This window comes from Danio rerio, chromosome 17 (assembly GCF_052040795.2).
Source record: "Danio rerio strain M-AB ecotype USA chromosome 17, GRCz13ab, whole genome shotgun sequence".
Classification (NCBI taxonomy): domain Eukaryota; kingdom Metazoa; phylum Chordata; class Actinopteri; order Cypriniformes; family Danionidae; genus Danio; species Danio rerio.
The window spans coordinates 12,377,501-12,404,872 of NC_141037.1; the positions used below are offsets into that span (position 1 = coordinate 12,377,501).

At 33.6% G+C, this 27,372-nt stretch overlaps 1 protein-coding gene across 3 annotated transcripts in view; it reads right to left on the bottom strand.

Moving 5' to 3' along the window:
* Window positions 1-27,372, bottom strand: part of si:ch211-185a18.2 — a 297,371-nt gene that overhangs the window by 168,194 nt on the left and 101,805 nt on the right. For all 3 annotated transcript variants that reach the window (NM_001441598.1, NM_001441597.1, NM_001258228.2), the window contains 2 exons: window positions 22,692-22,802; window positions 14,230-14,453 (listed from right to left, as the gene is read on the bottom strand). In NM_001441598.1, coding sequence (NP_001428527.1) covers window positions 14,230-14,453; window positions 22,692-22,802 — 335 coding nt within the window. The remainder of the gene's footprint in view (window positions 1-14,229; window positions 14,454-22,691; window positions 22,803-27,372) is intronic.

Below are 27,372 nucleotides of genomic sequence, written 5' to 3' on the forward strand. Positions count from 1 at the left end.
GAGATTTGCATCATGGGTGAGCAGCTGACAAATCTACAACAACTGCGTGATGCTACCATGTCAATTTGGACAAAAATCTCTAAGCATTATTTCCAGTACCTTGTTAAATCTATAACAGGAAGGATTAGGGCAGCTCTGAAGGCAAAAGGAGGTCCAACACGGTACTAAGGTGTACCTAATAAAGTGGCCGCCGAGTGCATATACAGTAAGTGTAATTAATAAGAGAGTTTAGATTCAGTGATAAAAAATAAATACAAATCTTCTTGCCTTAATTTTTTTTGGTTAAAATATTAAGTTTAGCTTTGTATGCCAAAAAGATCTCCTATTACACCTGTTTAACTTATTAAATAAGTTAAAGTAACATAAAAAACAATTGCTGTCATGATTTAGATAATTTTTATACTACTTTATACGGAGCTACATAAAGAAAAGCTTCCCAATGAAACGCAGAGCCCAGATTGAAGGTGTTACACTGGCAGAACAGCACAGCGCCTGAGCCGGAATTAAAACCTATAACAGCTGGCCATGGAAAAAACAAAAAAAAAGACAGAGAAAATGAAGCTCCACTGATCCTTACCCAACATCCAATGCACCCTGACCACAAACACACACAGCCAGAGAACAACAGAGGACACAAGCACTCGCTGATCCACAGACACACACAGCTGGTGCACAAATCTCACAAACAGGCTCTCAGATGAAGGCCTGGCTGGCTATAAAAGTCCCGTCACAGCGTCTCAGTGTCCCGCGTGTCTGCCGAGTGATGGATTCGCCTAATCAGATGATGCTCGAAGACACTTGTGATTCCAAATGGAGCACAATTGATTCAAGCGGAGAGAATGACCTTCAATTAACCTCTTTAGAGCGAGCCGTCATTTTCTCCACCGTTCTTCAACTGAGCCCCTTTAAACTCCTTATTATCCAGTATATTTGGGCATCTCGGGAGGTGGGAAAAAAAGTGGAAAATGAGCTGTAAAGACTATTTAGCACCTTGCTTTATTCACATTCGCTCTGCAAAAAAAAATGGAGGAATTCATGAGAGATCTGGAGAGGATGAAATGAAAGGAGGAAAAAAGAAAAGGCTCCATAAAGAGATAGAAGCTTCAATTACTGCTGATCGGCAAACATCAAAATGAATATATATATATATATATATATATATATATATATATATATATATATATATATATATATATATATATATATATATATATATATATATATATATATATATATATATTAGTGGTGGGCTATTATCGGCATTAACGTGCTGCGATAACTCGAGACTCTTATCGGGCGACAAAAAAATATCACTGTTAATCTATTCTCAAAGTTATGTTGGGAGCTGGGTCTATTTTATGCAAGCTTTGATGACTTTCACCTTGATATTTTAGGGTGGATGTATACCTGACTGGTGAGCCGCCTGGCAAAAAAAAAAGTGGCCTTCTGAATCAAATCAGCAGGATGCCCTTCTTGATCTGTCACTTACTTCGAAGACACTACTGACTTCATTTACATGGACATCTGTAATCTAGTTATTTGTCTTATTAGACAATAATATAATTAAAGTGTTTACGTGAAGTGCTTTCATGTACAGTAAGAGTAATTCTGGGTGACTTTAACTGCAGTTCAGCTGTTTCACATTCACTCATGAACATTTCACTCATGCCCCTGTGACAAACTGGGGTCTTAAATGCATATAAGATATACGTACTGGTGAGTGTTATGGATTTTAATAGCGCACGCCAAATGGAAAGAAAAAAAACTTCCGCATTTCGTGATATGTGTGTGTGCGGTCTTTTAATGACACCTGTGTGTGTGAATCTTGTTGGAAATTATGGCGAAAAGTCCCACATGATAGTTTGATCGCAGTGTTTACTTCAGTAATGCCACTAATATATGCATACTCTACATGTCTTAATTAAATTTCTGTTTAGTTTCAGTTATGACTTCATACAGATTAAGGTGATCAAAAACCGCTGTTTGGAGCTTATGTAGGCCTACAGTTCAAAATTCATGATTAACTGAATAAACAGTGAGTAAACACAAGTACATCTTATTGAACATCATTTATTTTCATCACAAATTATCATAGTAGAACAGTTTCTCAGGCAGTTTGTGATGAAACAGGAAAATGAGCCCCTGGTCTAATGCGCCATTTGGCTTGAGAAACCCGTTCTCAAAGACTTACTTTTAGTTATTATTTGGGTAGCACACATATTCTGAATGGTTTCGGCAGAATTCAAATGAGCCATTTTAATCAAAATTATTCTAGATTATTTCCAAGACTACAGCGAGGTTAATCTACATTTTTTAAAAATTATCTATGGCCACCTATATATATATATATATACACATGTGTGTGTGTGTGTGTGTGTGTGTGTGTGTGTGTGTGAAAAGAAATGTAAGAATTAAGTCTCATTCTCCAGCTAGACAAATATTAAAATGCACCAATGATGAAAATCATCTGTTGTAAACTGTTTGGGTAGAACTGTGTGAAGGTACAGTGTGTCCAGAGTCATGTTGAAGTTTTATATAGACAAAAGTTTCTTTTTTTAATTTCTTGATGTTAAAATAGGATCCTAATCCCTCTTATTTTGAGGTCCACCGCAACATGATGTAGGAGTGTGGTTTCCCTGCCCACCGAATTGAATCACAGACGTGTATTAACATGTCTCTGTAGTAATGCATATAATCATATCCACAAGGCAGGAATACGCAAAGCAACAAGGATTGAAAGATCTGCTCAGCTCGCTGTGATCATCTGCACCTCAAGACTGATTTTTACCAGTTTAAAACGTTTCTAAAACAGTGCATGTTTGTAATAAAGACTCAAATCAAATCACTGTAATTCATTACAATTGTCAGTCCAATTTTAAAAGAAGATGCTTCAATCACGGTGCAGAGTTAAACCAGGTTTATTTTGTACATTAGCCATGTGTCTGCGTGCAAACTTCATAACGACATTGTGTGTGACCAATCGATGCTTAAAGGCTTGAATTAACTCCACAGCAAATATATCAAATAACAGTTGGGAAAGTTTATTCTTGTCTGTCACTTTGCTGTTTATCTACGTGAAGGCTACACGCCTCAGAGCAATACAGAGTGATCTCTATGGCTCTGACACGCACGTGGGAATGATGGGTGGGGAGTACTGCACCAGCTCATTTAAGACACAGGAAACAAAAACAACTACAATGCCTTAACAACTCAAATTTCTCAGATTTAAGAAGGTATAATAAATAATCTGATGGGTACATGTAGATAAAAATTTACAGACACATTCAGGAGAGACAAAAGACATAATAAATCTTTAAAAAGAGGTAAAATAGGTGCCCTTTAACCAGGCCTGTACCATGAAGCTGGATTAGCTGGCTAGCTGGTTTAATTTTCAGTTTAGTTTGCACCAATCTTGGGTTTTAGGTACCATGAAGGCAGCTCAATAATCACTCTTTACTGCCATGGTCTGAGCTACAGTACCTTCATGGTACCTAAAACTCAGAATTGGTGCAAAATAAACAAGCTGGTTTCATGGTACCGGCCCAAGGTCAAGATGAGGATAAGCTGTAATTTTTAAGTGTGCTGTCCATTTAACCGTTGTTCAAACTGACTACCCTTTCATTATGGTTGTGGCTGTTTTTGGCCTATTGACTTCCATACAGTTGCAACTGATGAACAACAGTAAAAATAAAACCTTTTACCTCTTACCACCTTGGAAAAATAGCAACAGTCAAGAATGCATGATTATATGGCATCAAGGCTTTGCGATTAAAAAAATGTCATCATACTGTAATATAAGTCAATGGGGCAAAAACCGCCAGCAACATAAAGAAAGGGAAGTCAATTTGCCCAGTATGTGTTGTTGAGTTTTTTAAACTTTTCAAAGCATTTTTTTAAAAACATGTGCCAAAATAAGATTTGTCACCCAAAATCCTTCCATTTGCTGAAACAAAAGAAAGCTGTGGTCAAATTAAAACCAAAAAAACCCAGAGTGTATGAACACATCCTCAACACACAAGGGTTAAGACAAACTGTGAATTACTGAAGTTTGTTGTTTCAATTAAAATGTAAACTAAAAAATGCATCACGGTTTCCACAAAAAGTTAGCAATTTAAATTCTACTTATACAGATGTGCTGATGTTGCGCCCGGAGGTGTCTGTGTATCTCTCTCACTCTTTGCTTATTCTCTTTCTCGCACCTTTAATTTTATCTTATGGGACTATGCCCTATAATTGTTCTATAATTAAAACAAAACCCATGTGTCCTGGCATTGGTTGTGGAAAGTGGAGCGTCTTTTGAAAAAACTAGAATGGGTGTAGACTGCGAGAGGAGAAACTGTTGGCATGTAAGCGATTGAAGATGAAAACATTGTAGTGGTGTTATGTTTGTACGTTCCCAAATTTTCTACTGTGTAATGCGTGTGAAGTTATCTCGCTTAGTTTATTTTCTGATCTCTTTTTTATCTCCCCCAATACTTTATGTTTTTGCTGGATTGTCAACACTGTAAATAATGTAAATAGTGCTGTGTTGAAGCAGTAGGAGTTGGAAGCCACATTTTGTTTTTTTATAACTCTTTCTCTTGTATTTGTTATAGCCAGGGAGGTAGTGCAGAATTGTATTTTTATTTCTGTTTATTTTGTTTGGTTTTAATCCGAGCTTCGTTAGTGTTTTTTTATTTATTTATTGTTTTCTTTTGTTTATCCAAACTGGTATAAGGCTTAATATCACTTTGAAGCAAATAATAATAATAATAATTAAATAATAAGAAGAAGAAGAAGTAGAAGAAGAAGTAGAAGAAGAAGAAGAAGAAGAAGAAGAAGAAGAAAAAAACATATATGCAGTTAACGTAAAAAATTATTAGCCCTCCAGTGATTTTTTTTCTTCTTTTTTTATATTTCCCAAATGATGTTTAACAGGGCAAGGAATTTTCCATTGTATTTCCAACAATATTTTCTCTTCTTGAAAAAAGTCTTATTTATTTTATTTTGGCTAGAATACAAGCAGTTTTTAATTGTTTTTTAAGAGCATTTAAGTCAATATTATTAGCCCCCTTAAGTAATATTTTTTTCCGATGTCTACAGAACAAACCATTGTTATGCAATGACTTGACTAATTAACCAGCCAATACAAATAAATGAACATTAAAAAGTGCTTATAGTTGCTTGAATGTTATCTCCTTTGCATCATAGACCAGGGTCGTAAAGCTGACAACCAAAACACTTCATGTACTTAGTGTAAATTAACTAGCAATGCAATACTATGGTATAGTAAGATAAAAACTAAGTAAATATCTTAAAAAGCTAAGAAACAGAAGCAGAATTATGTAAAAATCAACACCAGTTACCAAATGTGACTTCAGCGATAAAATGAGCGATAAAAGTACGTAATCTCTGAGGTTAATAACGGATGTAATTCTCAGGGTAATTACCAGAGTCATCAAGCTCTCTTTGAGCAGCAGTTGACACAACTACCAATTACGTAAGGCAATAACAAGCCAGTCTTTCCATCCGGAAGTTATGATGTAAGCTGTCAGGAAACTCGAACATAATACAGGTCGAATCTACTCAAACTGAAAGGAGCCATAATGGTTATGAGCGTAAGACGGCAGGAAACATCAAGAAAGTGGCTTGGAAACAGCAAGAGGAGTGATAAATCTCACGACTGACTCCGAAACCCAAAGTCTCCGCCATCTGTTGAATTATGCAACACCCTTCATGAGATTTTCAGCACATGGGATAATTACAATTACAAAGTCATTGAAACTCAAACTGAGAAAATATTGCCTTTACCCAAGTGTGAGGTGTGTAACTTTCTTTTTGGAGGGGCGCATAATGAAGGAGAATAAAGAAATGAGATCGGAAAGTTTTGCGTTCGCAAAATGCCCTCATTAATATTTCACCGCGATGGATGGAGGGAATAAAATCGAACTTCAGACTCGTTTTGCAGTGTCACTTCCTCAAATGAATGAATCCATCAAGCCGCATGCATAAAGCGCGACGTGAAACGCTCTCTCGGTGCGGCGCGGGAGGTACGGGCTCAACCGGTGAACGGGGGGAAGAGCAGAACAGCATCTGGCACCTCAATCCGTGCGACCTTTCAGAAGAGGAAAAGATCAAAGCCATTAGAGCAGGGAGAGGCAGCGGCATCAATCAGCGCGTTTGTGTTTTCATGCACACGCAGACATTAGGAGAGCGCCTGATTGCGGCTGCCATTTTGAAGACAATTAACATTGAGGCTGACATTTTGGTTGAGGAGTTTGGATACTGAGACGGGCTTGAGAGGTGTCAGAGGGGGGACCATCTGAGCCAAGAAAAGCAGACCCCGCTGCTTCTGCTGCTAGGCTGTTGCTTTTTTGGCTAAAAACAAAAGCGCAAAACAACTTCAATGAGTATCTAAAAGAATAGCAAAAACATTCAAGTTTAACCCATTTCTACAATCACAAGTATTTGGCTAAATCCCAAGCTGTGTTTTGAACAATCTAACTTTCTTTGAAAGAAATGGATAGAGAATGGTATTTTTAAGTTAGGCGGTCTTTTTGAATTTAAAATGATTAAACCAGTTACCCCAACATTTGGGCCAAGACAAAAATCAGTTTTGAAAATATTTACAGAATAGACATCTATTAAATAGTACTTTTAAGAAGAGTAGTCGAGCTCCAGATGAGAACTGCAATTTATCAGTAATTCTTAGAGCATATGGCAGAGAACATGAAGTTTCAGTGTATTATAACTGCTTAATGGAAAAGACAGCCTGTAGTTTCCATCCTCCGCCTGTCTGTTTAAAATACAGATCTAAATTGTACATTTAGCGATGTTCATTGGAAGAAAATCAGCCAAATCTGTAAAGTAATGACAAGAAATTTAGAAGTACACTTTATACAATGAAAAATTTAGAGTCATTTTTATTTGACTCCGACTAGGCCTTTTAGGATGCTTTCACACCTAGACTTTTGTTTTGTAAGCTGGCGCATTTCCCTAGTTACTGTGGTTTGTTTGGCATATGCGAATCCAGCAATCGTGCTCGGATCCGCGCCAAATCAATCGGACAGAGATTGCCTGAATGAGCAAGCTATACAATCCTAACCAGGCTACATCACAGAGTATGATGGATGTGTAATAGGCATATACGACTATACAAAGAGAGAATTATGAGGTGGGATGTCATTGGTAAATGTGCGTTTCATGTCAAATACAACAGTGAAAGAATGCTGAAATATTAACGAGAGCTGTTTATCCATTAGGAAATATGACCAAAAAGCAGTCTTATTTGACCGAACAACAGGTTTATCTGTTATTTCTCTTTATAATGTAAAGCCTGTAATGCATAAGCCAATGGCTATGTATGAGAAAGTCTTACCTCTGAATCTGATTTATATTTGGTGACGATGTCTGTGGGTGTCACCATTCAAAATAAAAGCGCAATAATGTCTTATTGCTCATTGTCATGAATTAAAATAAAGACACATGACAGGTGAGTGGGACCCTGCAAAATAAATGGAAAAACTCTGACCAACGTGAGAAGAGTTTACTCGCACATGACTTGTTTTGGCTATTTTGGTTTGTTTAGAAACTCTGCCACGTAAAAGCGACTTACACCAAGAACAAAAATAAACATTGTAACAATTTTTATCTCTGTTTTAGAACAAGAGAATCAATGCACAGGTGTGAAAGCACCCTTAGGCTTGGGTTGAAGACAGGAATTCTGAGTTAAAGAGCACAGTTAGATTCAGGATGTTTCTGGATGCTGCTTTTCGTTTCGTCCTAAAATATATGTACTGGCAGACCTGTTCGTCTTGGGGTTTGGTGTGAAGATGTCTGAGTGGATCAAAATAAGTATTTTGGAAGACAAATCATTATTAGGGGATGGCGTTCAACAAGTCCACCATCATTTCAAGAGTGGTTTATGGAATTGGGGAGGGTGGCAGCATAGGAAAAAAAAATGACATTACTTGATAAATTGCATATTTACTATAGAAGATGGGAAAATTATTTAGCATTTTTGGAGAATGAATAATTGATTATCTTATTTGATTTATTCATGTAGTATTATTATTGCATTGTTTGTTTTTATTAATTAATTTATTTGTTTATTTGATTATTTTATATATGTGTACTTTTTTATTAATCCAGTTTATATTATTTATCTATAATTACTGGATTTATGATAGCAACATCTGATTACTGTAAATAAGTGGTTCTCAAACTTTTTTCACCAAGTACCACCTCAGAAAAAAAGTGTCTCTCCAAGTACCACTTGATAAAGATTGGAATACATAGTAGGCCCAATTAAGCAGCTACAGCTTACTACAAAATTACAGTTTAATTCTTATTTTTATGAATATTTATTATCGTCAGCCACTTTAAACATAATAAATAGTTTGAACAATAACACACTTATAGGGTAAAAAAAGATAAATAAAACGTCAATGTTTAAATTAAAATGTGATTTTAAAAGTGAATTAAAAATGACACTGTTCTTAAAAAGTTAAAAGAAAACTGCTGTACTTAATGTAAAGTATTATCATAAAGTAGGCTATTCATCAAAACCTGCAAATGTTTCTTGGACCTTATAAATACAGGTTATACCGTATGTCATTATATTCATATACTGTATAACTCTGTTTGATAAATTTTTAAATATATGTTGCATGTATATATGTCGTATTTGTATGTCCTTGAAATCTAAACGTTAACTTGTATTTTAAATATATAAATTGGATTTACATATTTAAATTAGAAATTAGATCTGCTTACTACTCGTTAGAGTAGGCTATGTGTGTAAGAGAAGCAAGTGATTAAACTACACCTGTCAACATTGGGATATAAAAATGCAAGATACGCCATGAACAACCATTACAAGCATGGGGAGGAAAATAACCTCAAATGATAGAATACAAAACAAACATTAGCAAAATGAAAATAAAATAAAAAGTTTAGCATATTAAAATCAATTTCCTGATCACATCGTTGTTATCGTACGCGTCAAAGGGATAAAAGTGTGTTCATTTTTTTACTTAAAATTATTAAAATTATAAAATTATTAAGCGATTCCTTGAATTATTCAGCGATACGAATACTTTCCGGAAGCACTGTATGTATGTATATATATATATATATATATATATATATATATATATATATATATATATATATATATATATATATTTTTTTTTTTTTTTTTTTGTATCAAAGATTATTACAATATGATTATTATTATTCATTATTCTTATTATTAATGTACTATAATCTTGGTTCAAAAAATTCAATTTTCATTTAGTTCACGTCAGTTCAAATGTTTTGTCTCCAAGTACAAATTCCACTTCTCAGCAAAGCTGTTGTACCGCTAACATCATTCACAATGATATCATTCATATCGAATTAGAAAAAAAAGCATAAAGCATTTTCACCAGTGACCTTTTGTACTCCATTGTGAATCCGTCATCCACTAATTATGCTATCTGAAAACACTTGGCCATCAGAAAGGCTTCCCTGTGATGTTTTCAGCACTGACGTCGCACTGAGCCTGAGGAAAGTCAAACACTGCTGTTCTTTCTGCTCTCGCAGCCTCCGCATCATATAACAGACAGCAGTCCTGCGGCGGCCTTCTCCATTTCAGCTCTTAAACTGCTGCTTTAGCACTCTGCCGCTCTCTGTATCTCTACAAAATGTGCATGATATCGGCAGCGGCTGTGGCTCGTGGTGTATCACAAGCCATTAGCTGCTCTGGTGCCTGAGGGACTTGGGGTAATGTCACATTGGGAGCAGGCTGAGTGCTAAGATTGAGTCTGACCTCCTGCTATAAAGCCAATTTTTTATTTTCTTTTATTTTTTTTAGAGACTCCACCCTGGCAAAAACATCCCTGCTAACTGCCTCGGCTGGCTCTGAGCGCTGTGCTTTTAAAGCCTGAAACAAAAGGCAAATTATAATTCACAGTGACATCATCTGCTGGTGGTGAGGCTCATGCTGTGACCGGGGTTCAGGTTCGACTTCACTGACTTAAATATGAAAGCATCACAATGAAAGTGTAGTTATAATGTAAAACACGAAAGGAGATTTTTTTAAGGAACTCTTCCCATAAGGTGCTAAAAAGATTGTGTTAGGACTCAATCACACCAAACAGCGCAGAGAAAGTAAGCACATGATAAAGGACAAGGGTATCCAGGAAGAAACTTGCAGCCACGCCTCTGGCTATTTGGGATTGATCCACGTTTATAGTTCGAAAAATCAAACAGAGAGCCCCAAATATCCTTTTGTATGAGGAACTACTAAACTACTGCACTTTCTTCCGCCATTCATTCACATCTGCAGCTGACGTCAGAACAGCAGAAACTGTTAGTAATTCACCAACGTCACTTTAGAGCTAGTATTGGAATGATTCTCTTGCGTATCTGAAATGATGACAAAACTGGTGAATTTTCTCACCTTTTAAGATTAAAGGCTGAACAGCATGAAATGCCATCAGTCTACAGAGATTTACCAGAATATATATATATATATATATATATATATATATATATATTATATTTCCCAGAATATATAATATATATATACTGTGTGTATATATATATATATATATATATATATATATATATATATATATATATATATATATATATATATATATATATATACACACACACACACACACACACACACACACACATATTTACATTTATATTTATATTAGTGCTGTCAATCTATTAAATAAATTAACGAATTAATCCCACTTTTTTAAAAAAAAATTATCGCGATTAATCACATTTAAAAAAAAAAATATATATATATATATATATATATATATATATATATATATATATATATATATATATATATATATAATTTTGGGGAATTTCTCTGCTAATGTTGTTCTGACTTGCATAAATACATAGTATTAATTACTTTTTTTGTTAATCTCTGACAATTTTAAATATTTAGTTTTTTTTCCAATCAGATTGATTTTGATGACAAATCATACAAACATTAAAAAAGAACAAAAAGAGAAAAGGTAATGAAAAGATGTGTTCGAATTGATTCCCAACCAAAAAAATGAATACAGCCATAAAAGCCATAATTACGATGATCTTTGTAGAACAGCGAGCACTCAAATTTGATTAAACCCCACACGGCTGACAAACGTGCTTGCCTTTTTGTTAAAAACATTAATATAATATTCAGCGGTGAGTTTAATGTGATGCCAGAGCTGTTAACCTCCGCCGGTGCTGTGCCCCATTCTCAGAGGTGATGTTACGGCTTGAATACATTGAGATGGAGCATCTGGGTATTGAGGCCTCCACTGACAGATGCCAATCACACTGATGCTTTGGTTTGGCTTAGCCTTTTCCTGCCTGGAGTGTGCTCTGAGGCCAGCTGTCAATCAAACCACACAACGGTTCAGCGCCGCAGCTCGGCCAAACTTTCAGAGGCTTGAAAACATATAGGAGTTAACCAGTAGCACTCTCAGAGGCATGAGGAAATTCATTGCTGCGTGCTATGCTTTATGACTAGCAATTTCTTTTGGCAATTTTTTTTTCCAACACGGATACTCATGAGAAATTGTACATAAAAGAAAAAGAAGAAAACTGTTCTTTTTTTAAGAGAGTAGTGTGGTGGTTGAGTGGTTCAGTGCGGTGTCATTTTAGTACGATGCAGTACATATTGTAGTTTTAAAACCCCCCCGTGTTTCACAATTGTTTCAGTAATTTTTTGCCATGTAAATAACTGATTTTGTAGTATATATATATATATATATATATATATATATATATATATATATATATATATATATATATATATATATATATATATATATATATATATATACACACACAAACGATGGTTTCTTCTGTAGACTATCGAAAAAAATATAGGGGCTAATAATTTTGACCTTGAAATGGGTTTTAAAAAATTAAAAACTGCTTTTATTCTAGCCAAATTAAGACAAATAAGACTTTCTCCAGAAGAAAAAAATATTATCAGACGTACTGTAAAAAACTGCCTTGATCTGTCAAACATCATTTGGGAAATATTTAAAAAAGAAGAAAAAAATCAAAGGGTGGGCTAATAATTCTGACTTCAACTGTATATAAAAAATGTAAATCAGTAAATGACAAACACCACATTCTGCTTTTATTCTTCACAATAAGTTTTGATAGTACTAACATATATAATACAATTATTCCAATGTTGCTACACGCCATTGATTAGTGTTTATTACATTAGTTGAGTGAGTTAATGTGGAGCAGGTCCTAGCTGATGTGACTGAGTGAAGGCGGAGTCAAATTTGCATATTCATGCGCAAACATATATAAAATCAGGTAAGAGTGTGGTTATATTCAATCATTTTAAGGCACTAGAAATGTTTAAATGAAAAAAAAAGTATTTATATTTGATTACTAATGATTACTTAAGGAATAAAGCTGTCTACAGAGCGGACTTTCATCAACAAATACCAAATTTCGCTCTTATTCTTTAAAAAATATGCTGGTTTTTTTTTAGTTCAAGCATATGTGGCTGAATCTATCCAATGCTCCACATGCCGTTGGGTAGTGTTTATTATTACTTTGCTGATGTGACTGAGTGGAGGCAGGGATTAATTTGCATATTCATAGGCAGAAGTGGAATTGTACATTAATAAATGACAAATATCCTATGCAGATTTGTTTCTCAGAATTGTATTTTTTTTAGTTCAAAAACACATGGCTGAATTAATCCAATGTTGCCCTGTGCCAGTAGTGTTCATCAATTTAGTTAAAAATGTGAAAGTGGAGCTGGAGTGAGCTGGCGTGACTGAGTGGAGGCGGAGACTGATCTGCATATTTATATGCGCACGCATATACTAAATGAGGTAAGGGAGTAACTATATTCCAGCCATTTTAATATATTGGGTAGTGTTTCTCACTTTAGTTGAGCGAATGAAAGTAGAGCAGGTCGGAGCCGATGTGACTGAGTGGAGGCGGGGACTAATTTGCATATTCATATGCACACATACAGCTGAAATCAAAATAATTAGTTTTTTTTTTTCTTTTTCAAATATTTACCCAAATGACGTTTAACAGAGCAAGGAAATTTTCACAATATTTCCTATAATATTTTATCTTCTGGAGAAAGTCTTATTTGTTTTATTTTGGCTAGAATAAAAGTTTATTTTTTACTACTATTTTTAGCTTAATACTATTAGCCCCTTAACCAATTTTTTCCCCCAACCCCTTAACCAATTTTTTCCCCCAATTGTCTAGAGAACAAACCACTGTTATACAATCCTAATCACCTTAACTTGCCTAATTAACCTTAATGAGCTAGTTATAGCATTTTAAGCTTAATACTATTGTTCGAAAAAAATCTGATAAAATATTGCGTATTCATTATGGCAAATATAAAATAAATCAGGTATTAGAAATCAGTATTTTAAAACAGTTTTGTTTAGAAATGTGTTGAAAAAAAATCTTCTTTCTGTTAAACAAAATTTGGAAAAAAAATATATTTATACGAGAGGTAAATAATTCATGAGGGCTAGTAATTCTGACTTTATCTGTATACTAAATGAGGGGTGCAGAGTTATACATCCAAGCCAATTTATGACATGAATATGTTTTTAAGGGAAAACACAATTAAATATTTAGTTTTGATTATCAACGATGGATTTTATGGGGCTAAAATTGCCCCTGTAATTGAAAGTACTGAAAATGTACTTCATTGTATGGGATTTATGCACAAGGACTTTACATTTTTAGTCAGCCAGCTCGAGCACTTCCGGTGAGCCGTTACAAAACCACCTCATTTAAGATCTGGTTTCTTTAAAAATCAATGATCGTCACTGCCTAACTGACATACAATATAAAGTTGGTCTCAGACCGGATAAGAAGCACTGCATTAAATTCCATTGTTCTGCGTCATGTTGTTAAAATATGGAAATTTATTTTATCAATCACTGTATTTTCAATGGACTTTCTGCACTCCCTTGCAGCTCCTGACAGTGCTTTTTTCATCTCGTTTTACACTTGAATAACTAAATTAATGCTTAAGTCTATTTAACGGATTATATTAAATAACACTACAACATCGATGCTGTAAAAGCAACCTTTAAAAATGGAAAACAGTCACATTAACCCTTCACCGAATGTTTATAGGTGGCTGAAAAACACTAGCTGTGCACAAACCCCTTTAGAAACACAATGGATTGAATTTGACAATAAAAGTAGTGCCCCTTTAATATGTTTTTGTGCAAGTACCTGTTTTTTGACAGTGCTTCTAACTGCGTGTGAAGCACCTCTCCATCTTTGGCTCTCAAAATGGCTTCTAGGTTTTCTTCCAGAGTCTTCTTGCTCTGCCTGACCTGCCTCAGGACCAGTCCTGCATCCTCAAACATGGACGTGGGCGGCTGGATGCTCTTCAGAACGCTGGCTCTGTTTAAAGCAGCAGCCCTGACGGCAATCACATCAACAGGCTCTGGGGGCTGCGAGAGTGGAGGAGAGATTGAGAGATATTGGATGCATTTAAATGACTGTATATATTTTGAGGGGGGGAAAAAACAAACTGTCTTTGTAAGAGAGTCGCTCCAGAGAATAAATATGATAAATATGTTTAATGGAATGCTGCTATGAGCCATTAGAATGAGCACAGGCATTTGGAAGCATTGTTTCCGAATGTTTTTCTGCTGACATGCCAGGAGTTGAGGAGTTTAATTTCCTCTGCCAATATTTTTTTTCACCATTCTCACTCTAAAAACTTTGTATGATTATTAAACATAACATTTTATAATTTTTATTAGCTGATGGATTATATATAATAATATAAATTACATATCACTATAATTATTTAAATGTAAACACTTTAATATATACATATTAGATTTTTAAAAATTATGATTTAAGGATTTTGAAAGACATCTCTAATGCTTTGCAAGGTTTCATTCATATGATCAAAAAGAAATACATTGCAAAAGCAAAATATTGTGACATTTAAAAAGAATGTAAAGAGATTTTCTATATTAATATCTTTTCAAGCGTAATTTTTTTGTTATCAAGGCAAAGCTGGATATTCAGCAGCCATTACCCTTGACTTAAGAGTCAAGTGCACTTTAAATAAATGCTCCTTTATTTATGTTGAGATATTGTACTTTCAAGACCAGGAAAAGGACTTATTTGTTGCCATAAAAGTGAAATTACTGAACATACACACAGGATCCTGATAAAAATATTTATTTTAGAGGTAAATTGTAGACGGCATTTAGAGGTATTTGTATCTAAACTCATGGATGGATGGATGGATGGATGGATGGATGGATGGATGGATGGATGGATGGATGGATGGATGGATGGATGGATGGATGGATGGATGGATGGATGGATGGATGGATGGATGGATGGATAGATGGATAGATAGATAGATAGATAGATAGATAGATAGATAGATAGATAGATAGATAGATAGATAGATAGATAGATAGATAGATAGATAGATAGATAGATAGATAGATCATTTGAATGGTCGGTTTTTTAAAATGGTTTGATAAATAGAAAGTTTAAAAGAATTTTAATCAAATTTATCAATTTATCTGATATATATAATTGGTTTTTACTGTCATTTTTGACAGCTTTGATTAACAAAAGTGTGTCCCAAGTATAAATTCATACACTTATGAAAAAGCATGGCATATGGTTTTGCCCACACGGAATATGCGTGCACATAATTCGCAGATTTTTAGCCCATCATTAATTCTGTTTATTTACTTGAGTAAATGTGTGTAAATCTATATTTATTCAGTTTTAAATTAATTACAGCAATATTATTGACTAACATGAAAATGTTCATCTGATTTATGTACAATGCAGTTTGTAATGTTTTCTGTCTTTTAGTAGAGATAATATATGAAAGACTTGCTTTGTTTATTAAATAAAGTGAATCTAAATAGATTTGCATTTTAAACATTAAATAAAAGTTAAAAAGGTATTATTTAAAGGTATTAATAATAAGGTTTTAGTTATGATACTCCAAAAATAATTCAGCAAAAATTAGCAGATTTTTAGCAAAATTCTCTGCAGAAATAGCAAAAACGTCCACAGATTGCGTCTGGCCCTACATACGGTGTGTTATTACTCATCACTTTTATAATTGTCACCCTATTTAAACCCTGTGAGAAATCCCTGCAACAATTTTTGCAAAAAATAATCAGTTAGATTATTATCATTATTAATCAATAATCAGCAAAATGTTTGATAAGTCAGCTGGATAATGTTTCCGTTGTGACAAAAGAGCATAATTTTAATGAAACGTCTTATACAACACAGAAAAACACAGTTATTAAATTATTAGCCCACCTATGATTTTTTTTTCTTTAAATATTTCCCAAATGATGTTTAACAGAACAATACATTTTTCACAGTATTTATGTAATATTTTTTCTTCTGGAAAAAGTCTTATTTGTTTCATTTCTTATAAAATAATTTTTTTTATAACCATTTTAAGGTCAATATTATTAGCCCCCTTAAGCAATATATATTTTAAATTGTCTACAGAATAAACCACTGTTATACAGTGACTTGCCAAATTATCCTAACTTGCCTAATTAACCTAGTTAAGCTATTAAATATCACTTTAAGCTGAATACTAGTGTCTAGAAAAATATCTAGTAAAATATTATGTGCTGTCATCATGGCAAAAATAAAATAAATCAGTTATTAGAAATGAGTTCTTAAAACTATTATGTTTATAAATGTGTTGAAAGAAAAAATCTTTGCTCCGTTAAACAGAAGCTGGGGAAAAATATTTACGAGAGGGCTAAAAATTCTAACTGTATATATAACATTTGCCAAGAACACACAAAAGAAGTGCATGCACAACACAAACGCAAGATGTGCCATTATGAAAAGTGACAAAACACTCATCCCAACAGTTCAGTCCTGATGTTCCAGTCAAGAATGATCAATATCAAACTACAGTGTACAAATGCCTCATACAATTACATGAAATGAAGCCCTTTTTGACACTGAAATGGTGGAAAACGTGCGCTAAGACTTGAGGATCAAACATAGGCGACTGCTGCAGTAGCCCGTGTAAATCTCTCCCCGAAGTGCTGCATCTTTCCCTGTAGTATACGTGTCACGTTCCTTCTCGGCAAGCACGAAAGTGGGCAGCTGAGGGTCCTTGGCTGTCTCTCCCTCTCATCCTCTCCTGAATATAAATCTGTCGGAGAGCTCCATAAATCCATTACATGGGCCGGCAGATGCTGCTCTGGCAGGCTTGCCTTGACGAGGGACTCTCTAACCTCAACCCCATGCTCCTGTCAAACGTTCAGCAACATCCGAGGCGCTAGAATACTATTAATCAGCCGCCTTCATAGGTTTTCTCTTACAGCAGTACTTTCTGTTCTCGTAATATACTGCGGCATTAGGCTAAAGAAGATGCTGGGGTCACATCTATGAGGAAAATGTCGATAATATAGACCTCCAATGAGAAAATATAGACCTTAAATGAGAAGACTACATACTTTTCGTTCTTCTCAGTTTCAGCTTACAAATTGGTTACTGACAAATCAGCAATGTCCACATTACTACTGTATTCTTGACAGTGGACCTACTTGTACTGTACTGTTTGTTCTTGGCTTTGTTGTCCTCTCCTGTAGCTATTGTTTTTTGCTTTATCTTGTTTTTTTTAACTTGTGTTTATCGACATTGATCATTTGGAAAAGTGGTAGATTTTTCTGATGAAGCATCTGTTGAACTGCATCCCAACCATCACAAATACTGCAGAAGACCTACTGGAACCTGCATAGACTCAAGATTCTCACAGATATCAGTCAAGTTTGGTGAAGGAAAAAAAATAATGGTTTGAGGTTATATTCAGTATGGGGGTGTGCGAGAGATCTGCAGAGTGGATGGCAACATCAACAGCCTGAGGGGTATCAAGACATTTGTACTGCCCTTTACAACACAAACCACAGAAGAGGGCAAATTATTCAGCAGGAAAGCACTCTTTCTCATACTTCAGTCTTTACATCAAATTTCCTGGAAGCAAAGAAGGTCAAGGTGCTCCAGGATTGGCCAGTTTAGTCACCAGAAATGAACATTATTGAGCATTTCTGGGGTAAGATGAAGGAGGAGGCATTGAAGATAAATCCAAAGGAACGTGATGAACTCTGGGAGCCCTGCAGGAACACTTTCTTTGCTATTCCAGATGAATTTATTAAGAAGTACTTTGAATCATTGCAGAGATGTATGGATGCAGTCCTCCAAGCTCATGGGAGTCAGACACAATATTAATTCTTTTTCCACTGCAGCATGACTTTATATTCTATACTGGACATTATTTCTTTTAAGTGACAAGAGTTTTGTCTAAGAAAAGTCAGACCTTACTGTCCTAATGAAATCATTAGAAATCAAGACATGATCATATTTTATTAAGGTAAAATAAGCGTAATCTAGAAGCCTTTGCCTTTCATATAAGCCACTTCTGTCAAGTCAAGTTGCTATTAGTTGTTCCTAAAACTTGGATAGGCAACAAGACTTTTATCAGGTTGTGTATTTTGTGTTATTATGCTTTGTTTCTATTTTTAGATGTAACTTTTTAACATTCTACCAAGGATCTACTTGAGTTGACTTAACTTTATTGTCATTCACATGTACTTGTACACAGAACAAAACATTAGCTCTGCAGTATCTATAAGACTAGCCCTAAATAATATAATATAATATAATATAATATAATATAATATAATATAATATAATATAATATAATATAATATAATATTAATATAATGTAATATAATATAATAAAATATAATGTAATATTAATATAATATAATATAATATAATATAATATAATATAATATAATATAATATAATATAATATAATATAACATAATGTAATATAATATAATATAATATAATATAATATTAATATAATGTAATATAATATAATATTAATATAATATAATATAATATTAATATAATGTAATATAATATAATATAATATAATATAATATAATATAATATAATATTAATATAATGTAATATAATATAATAAAATATAATGTAATATTAATATAATATAATATAATATAATATAATATAATATAATATAATATAACATAATGTAATATATTGTAATATTAATATAATGTAATATAATATAATAAAATATAACGTAATATTAATATAATATAATATAATATAATATAATATAATATAATATAATATAATATAATATAATATAATATAATATTAATATAATATAATATAATAAAATATAATGTAATATTAATATAATATAATATAATATAATATAATATAATATAATATAATATAATATAATATAATATAATATAATATAATATAATATAATATAATATAATAAAAAAATCATATACACAGCAGATGAATGACTGTAGTTATTATCAGGCAGATCTATAGTGCAAATCACAATAGTGCATATTCGTTTTAGAGTGAATTGTGACCATTTAAGAGTTAAGCAGTCTGATGACTAGTTGGATAAAGCTTCTACAGATAAAAAATAGCCATTCTTGGCTAGTTCTGGCACATTTTACAGTAATGTTTATTAATGTGCATTACATACCTGTCAACTCTCCCATTTTTTCCGGCATTCTCTCGTATTTTACAACTCTATCCCACTATCATTCTGTAAAGGTATTTTCCCATATTTCTTCTGTATTTTTTATCTTTCTATGAAGGGTGGCAATAAAAATTAAAAAGCCAATCCTATACGCAACTCATACCACCGAACCACCACCGGTTTTGGGTGCATGTTTGAATAGACGCATAATAATAATAATAATAATAATAATAATAATAATAATAATAATAATAATAATAACAACAACAACAACAACAACATCTAAAGATGTTGATCTTGGTGAGTTTTCTTTTAAACACAACAAATTTAATCTTAAGTGAGCAAACAAAGTTAGGAAAGCAACTAAATGCTTTCATTATAGATCTGTGCATTTTTATCCTTTATTTTCACACCTCAGTGTAGACAGGTATGGTGCATTTACCCTGTAAAGATAAATAAACCAAACAAAAAAGACATATATGACAGTCGGTTTGTTTGCTTGACGAACACATTTACGTAATGCAACTTAAAAAAATATGAATAAAATTGAATTAAAAATTATGCAACTTTCCTCTGATTTTTTTTCTTTTTCAAATATTTCCTAAATTATGTTTAACAGAGCAAGGAAATGTTCACAGTATTTCCTATAAAAAAAAAATTTCCTTTTGAAGAAAGTCTGATTTTATTTTGGCTAGAATAAAAGCAGTTTTTAATTTTTGGAAAAAACATTTTAAGGTCAAAATTATTAGCCCTCTTAAGCAATATGTTTTTTTCAACTGTCTAAAAAACAAACCATGTTTATAAAATAACTTGCCTAATTACCCTAACTTGTCTAGTTAACCTAATTAACCTAGTTAAGCATTTAAATTTCACTTTAAGCTGAATGGTAGTATCTTGAAAAATCATCATGGCAGAGTTAAAACAAATCCAACCCAGGCTCATTCTGATTACGTACCCCTATTTACATTTCTGGAGAGTGCCAAATACATCACAGGAGCTACATTTTTTTTGCAGTTTTTGTTTTCGCAAATCCCCCAGAGGTCGCTGTGTATGCTTTTTCAGATCTCAAATATCCCTCACGAGTGTCATTCATGCCTGTTCTTCTCGCGTAAATTGATGTCGACTGACTGACTGAATGACTGACTTACCGATCAACTGACTCACTGTCCTCCTTCCCTTAACCCAACCAATAGTGTTTTCAATCTATCAACTGACTCACTGTCCTCCTTCCCTAAACCCAACCAATAGTGTTTTCAATCTTTTGCAATCTAGAAAAAGAAAACCCTCACCTGATTTTTACCACATTTTCACATTTTTATTTACTTGTTTACTTTATTTTTTGGCTTCTGTTTTTGTTTGCTGCATTCTGGAACCGTTCTTCGCCACTGGAACCCTGTCGTCATTGGTTAACTCTTCTCTGCATCTCAATAATAATAATAATAATAATCTTTATTTTTATAGCGCCTTTACAGAGCTCGAGGACACTTTACAAGGAATGCAACAAAAAGATAAACAAACATACATGAGGTCAAATATAACAAACTTGAATAAAACAAACAAGACCTAAGAGAAATTTGAGCAGGGTAGTGGTGGATCAGATTAAGTGGTCAGTTTGGCAGATCAGATGCGAAGCATTCAGAAAATAAGTGAGTCTTAAGTAAGGATTTGAATTCAGAGATATTATTAGCAGAGCGGAGTGAGTGTGGTATAGAGTTTGGGTGCAATAACACTAAATGATCTGCCCCCCATTGAAGAGAGGCGATACCGAGGGACAGCAAGAAGGCCAGAGTCAGCAGACCGTAAAGAGCGAGTTGGGGTGTAGGGGACAAGCATGTTGCAGAGATGGGAGGGTGCAAGGTTATTTAAGGATCTAAATCCAAGGAGGAGAATTTTGAATTTAATGCGGTATGCAACCGGGAGCCAATGAAGATCATACAAGATTGAGGTTATGTGAGCCGAACGTTTGGTATGAGTGAGTATTCTAGCTGCAGAGTTTTGAATATACTGTAATCTAGAGATGAGGCTAGCAGGCAGGCCAATGAAAAGAGCATTACAGTAGTCAATGCGTGAGGAGAAAAATGCATGGATGACAGTCTCAGCATCCTTGCTACTGATGAAGGGACGTAGTTGTGAAATGCGACGTAAGTGAAAGAATGCAGATTTAGTGACAGATTTAATGTGTGACTGAAAAGAGAGTGTGGAGTCAAAGATTACACATAAATTTTTTACAGAAGTAGATGTTTTAATGTGCAAGCCAGCAATCTCACAGGAATAACTGGTGGGAATATTGCTGGTAAGTGCTGGGGTGCCAATAAAAATCATCTCAGTTTTGTCCATATTAAGTTTTAGTGAATTTCAGGTGAGCCAATCATTAATATCCTTCACACAAGCAGAGATGTTGTCAAAATGGGCGGATGCGGTTGGAATACATACAGAGTAAAGTTGAATATCGTCAGCATAAAGATGATAGTTAAGACCGTGATGTTGTAGAATCAGACCAAGTGGAATTAGGTATACTGAGAATAATATCTCAAGTCTGCTGATGTATACTGCGAGCCACTGGGCAAACTGGTAACAGCAGAAAAGCCGTCCGTACGAAGGTAAGCGGTCAGCTAGTTAGCACGAAAAGAAACGACGCCATACCGCCCCGTAGCGTTCATTTTAAACAGGAAATGCAGGCACACGTACCTCTGGCTACATAATTCGGCATCTCCAGAAATGTATATAGAAATACGTTTTTAGAATGAAAGGTTGAAGAAATCAGTTATTAGAAATTAGTTATTATGTTTAGAAATGTATATTTAAAAAACAAAATAAATCACATCTTTGAGATTAATATGAGATAAATATTGATAATATGACAGAGTCGTATTGTTTGCTTGAAGAACATATTCACAGCTGCGGCTGAATTCGGGAGGGGTTTTGCACATTTCCTCTGAAGCCCAGGTGTAAACGAGCGATAACACTGATTTATCGGAGCGGTCTCTGAATAACAGCGGGGCTGAAATTGCAGGATACAAAAGGTACAATTGTGTCGCTCTGTTGTTGTGGATGGAAACTGCACCAGAGAGGAGGCTCGTAAAAACCTGGAACTGCGGAGGATGGGGTTGCTATGGGAACCTACCATGGAGATGGGGGTTGTGGCAGGAGGCGGGGCCGTGGCAACGGGGGCGAGATGCCTGCTCCTGCTGCTCTGGGTCGACTTGGCATTCGGCGCAGGAAACGCATCAGCAGTCTGAAAAGACAACGATGAGATGCAGAGCTTTAGCAGCAAAACATAATGTTTGGAGTGAATATGCAAAGCATGCTGGTCAATGAGGTAAATGAATAGTATTGTACTACCTCTGTATAACCTTTTTTTTTTTTTTTTTTTGCAATATGGCTAAAATTATGAAATAGAGTTGACAGGCACATAACAGTGTATTGTAAGTGACATTCCATTAAAACGAGAGGAGAGAGAGAGAGAGAGAGAGAGAGAGAGAGAGAGAGAGAGAGAGAGAGAGAGAGAGAGAGAGAGAGAGAGAGAGAGAGAGAGAGAGAGAAAATATAAAGCCCTACGAGACTCACTGTAGAGCCAAACATGCCTAAACATTTCTCAGTTCCAGTCAGAACAAGACAATGACAAATTAAAAATTCATATACAAATCCATATACATATACATATATATATATATATATATATATATATATATATATATATATATATATATATATATATATATATATATATATATGTATATATACATATAAATATATACATATAGTCTGAATTATATTTTGTTATATATATTTTGTTGTTTATATTTGCATGTGTTTAGGCACAAATGGTCGTGTTTTAATTCCCTTTGCTATCAGTGCGAAAAAAACATACAATTGTTGAACAATAAATTAGAGTTAGAGTTTTTGTTCATTTGTCAAATAAACAAATTAATAATTTAGCCTATATGCTTGTCGTGCAAGTCAATGATTAAAATATGAAGGAAAAAACGATTAAAAAATATGCAAATTAAATGACGGGCAGTAATAGGTTATGACGAAATTTTTACAACCCTCTCCGTCATAATGACTGACAATAAGAAATTCTTATATATATATATATATAGATAGATAGATAGATAGATAGATAGATATAGAGATAGATAGATATAGAGATAGATAGATAGATAGATAGATAGATAGATAGATAGATAGATAGATAGATAGATAGATAGATAGATAGATAGATAGATAGATAGATAGATAGATAGATAGATAGATAGATAGATAGATAGATAGATAGATAGATAGATAGATAGATAGATAGATAGATAGTCTAAAGAACAAACCATCGTTATACAATAACTTGCCTAATTACCCTAACCTGTCTAACTAACCTAATTAACCTAGTAAAGTTTTTAAATGTCACTTTAACCTGTATAGAAGTGTCTTAAAAAATATCTAGTAAAATATTATGTACTGTCATCATGGCAATTATAAAATAAATTAGTTATTAGAAATTAGTTATTACAAACTATTATGTTTTTGAAATGTTTATGTTTAGAAAAATCTCCCCTCATTAAACAGAAATTGGGGAAAATAAACAGGGGGCTAATAATTCTGACTTCAACTGTATATTTATTTCTATTTTTATTAAATATTACTGTCATTATAGACAGAGATCCAGTCTATCAACAGCAGCAAAGTATGTATTATACTGACATAAACACGGAGAGTCAGCCAGCAGACAAAACTAGCCAGAAGTGTTATTACAAATCTGAATCTGAATGACTGTAAAGAGGTGTATTGTATTTTATTCTGTTTTATTTTAATAAAAATATCAATAATATACACTACCTGATAAAATCCTGTCATTGATCCAAGTTTTAGGAACAACAAATAACAACTTGACTTCTAGTTGATCTTTTGGTATCAGAAGTGGCTTATATGAAAGAAGAAGGCCTCTAGATTATGCTTTTTTTTACCTAAATAAAATATGATCATGTCTTTTTTTTTTATTATTTAATTAGGACAGTAAGGTCTGACTTTGCTTAGACAAAAGTCTTGGCACTTAACAGAAATAATGTACAGTATAGAATATAAAGTCATAGTGCAGTGGAAAAACAGTTAATATTGTGTCTGTCTCCCATGAGCTTGGAGGACTGCATCCATACATCTCTGCAATGACTCAAATAACGTATTAATAAAGTCTTCTGTAATAGCAAAGAAAGCGTTCCAGCAGGACTCCCAGAGTTCATCAAGATGCTTTGCATTCATCTTCAATGCCTCTTCCTTTATCTTACCCCAGAAATGCTCAATAATGTTCAATGATCATGTCTGGTGACTGGGCTGGCCAATCCTACAGCACCTTGACCATCTTTCAGGAACTTTGATGTGAAGACTGAAGTATGAGGAGCGCTATCCTGCTGAGGAATTCACCCTCTCCTGTGGTTTGTAATGTAATGGGCAGCAAAAATGTCTTGATAACTCAGGCTGTTGATGTTGCCATCCACTCTGCAGATCTCTCGCACGCCCCCATACTGAATATAACCCCAAACCATGAGTTTTCCTTCACCAAACTTGACTGATATCTGTGAGAATCTTGGGTCTATGCAGGTTCCAGTAGGTCTTCTGCAATATTTGTGATGATTGGGATGCAGTTCAACAGATGATTCATCAGAAAAATCTACCTTCTGCCACTTGTCCAAATGATCAACTAGAAGTCAAGTTATTATTTGTTGCTCTTACAACTGAGATCAACGACAAGACTTTAGTCAAGTGGTATATAAATAATATATAAACATATGTATTCTTTCATTATCATTTAAAAACTCGGTCCCACTTTATATTAAGTGGCCTTAACTAATATGTACTTACACAGGATTTAATAGTTTGTTACAATGTACTTATTGTGTAAATACATGTATTTACTGTGTACTTATGCTTGTTTAAATACATGCATGTAATTACATCTGTAATTAACTTTTGTAATTACATTTGTAAATACACTGTTGATCATGCCTTACACCTCAAACCACCCTTAAACCTACCCATGCCACAAAACCTGTCCATAACCCAACCTCTATCCCAACTCAAAAGCACCACAAGTGTTCTCAAATACATTATAAACACAGTAAGTACATTGTAATTATTTTTTGATGTAAGTACATAGTAGTTAAGGACACTTAATATAAAGTGGGACCAAAAACTCTTATTAGTATTTTTTTTATTTGTTTATGTATTTATCAAAATTCCAATTGTATTTTTGTTTCTGTATATGTAGAGTATATATGTATTTTACAATCAATATTCAGATGTTATTCATTGTTTATGTAATCTCCAATGCTTTTGCAATACATGACAAGTCATGCCAATAAAGCTATTTTCAACTCAGTTCAGTTCAAGAGAGAGAGAAAGAGAGACCGAAAGCAAGAGAGAGAGAAAGAGAGAGAGCGGCCAAAGAGCATTCAAATCCTGCATCCTCAATTATATGCTAATGTGTCATTTGCTGTATGTTACATTATTCTGGGCTGATGGAATTTTTTTTTCAGCAGCAAAAGACGTGCCTGGAAACTCAATGGCTTATTGGGAGAAGCGAGGGTGACAGTAATGGATGGAAACAGGCAGTGGCACATTTGGTAAGAACGAAGAGGCGCTGTAATTTATTAGCGTGGGAGGCAAAGGGAAGAAACAATTGGGAAAAATTGGTGTCTGGTCAATGAGACACGAATGTCTCGGTTCTGTGTCTCGGGCTTGATTTCATCAGTGCTCGCTCTCCAATTAGATTAACTGGATCCGGATCTCAACACTTGGGACTGTCACTGGGCCACTTTAAATGACCTGAAACCTGCTGATCAATGGCGAGAGTTGGACAGGGTGGTGTGAACGTGCGTGTGTATTGTGACAGTAGAAGTTTGTCTGTGGGTACAGATTTTGCTCTCCCATTTAATCACAGAAAGACAGTATATATTTCACTCAGCAACAAGAGTCTTGCTTTATCTACTTATTAATTGAAAGCTCATATAAATAGTGTTTTTGTTTGGTTTGAGCATTTTAAGAATTAGTTCACTGACTGGAAATTTAAAAAAAAATTAATGTATTATATTATATTATATTATATTATATTATATTATATTATATTATATTATATTATATTATATTATATTATATTATATTATATTATATTAAACATGTAATGCATTATATAAAAAAATATCAAATGTGAATTAATATTTTGTTACCATTCAGTGTGACATTTATTTAAACATATTTATATAAAAATATTTAAATTACTTAAAATACTAAATTTGAATATTTTAAATAAATGCAAACTTCTTGAAAAGAATATTAAATCTGATATTTAATGGATATATTAAAACAACTTTAAAAAATTGTTTAAAAAAAGTTGTGGTCCTTAAATCAGAGTCTTTTAGTCTGTCAACAAATGTTTCTTGTGATATTTTTGTGATGTTTGAAACCAGTAAATAATATATTTGGTATAAAATACTATTGTAACACTGAATTGCATTTTAGTTTTTGTCCTCTGTAAATCAAACAAACGATCTGAAACAGGAGACATTTTAAATGTACAACAAATAGCTTGGAAAAAAACACTTTTTTTTGCTTTTATCACATTCAACATAACCAGGCATTCAAAATTGGTAATCATCTTGTCTGTACTATCAATATGGAAAATCCTATTTAATATTGTCTATTTATTTTATTGGTATTAAAACAAGACCGTAGACGGTATTATAAAATTACAGCATAAGAAAAATTACAGACTGTCTTAGTGTTCTTATTGTCCCACTATCCCCTCAAAATAAATT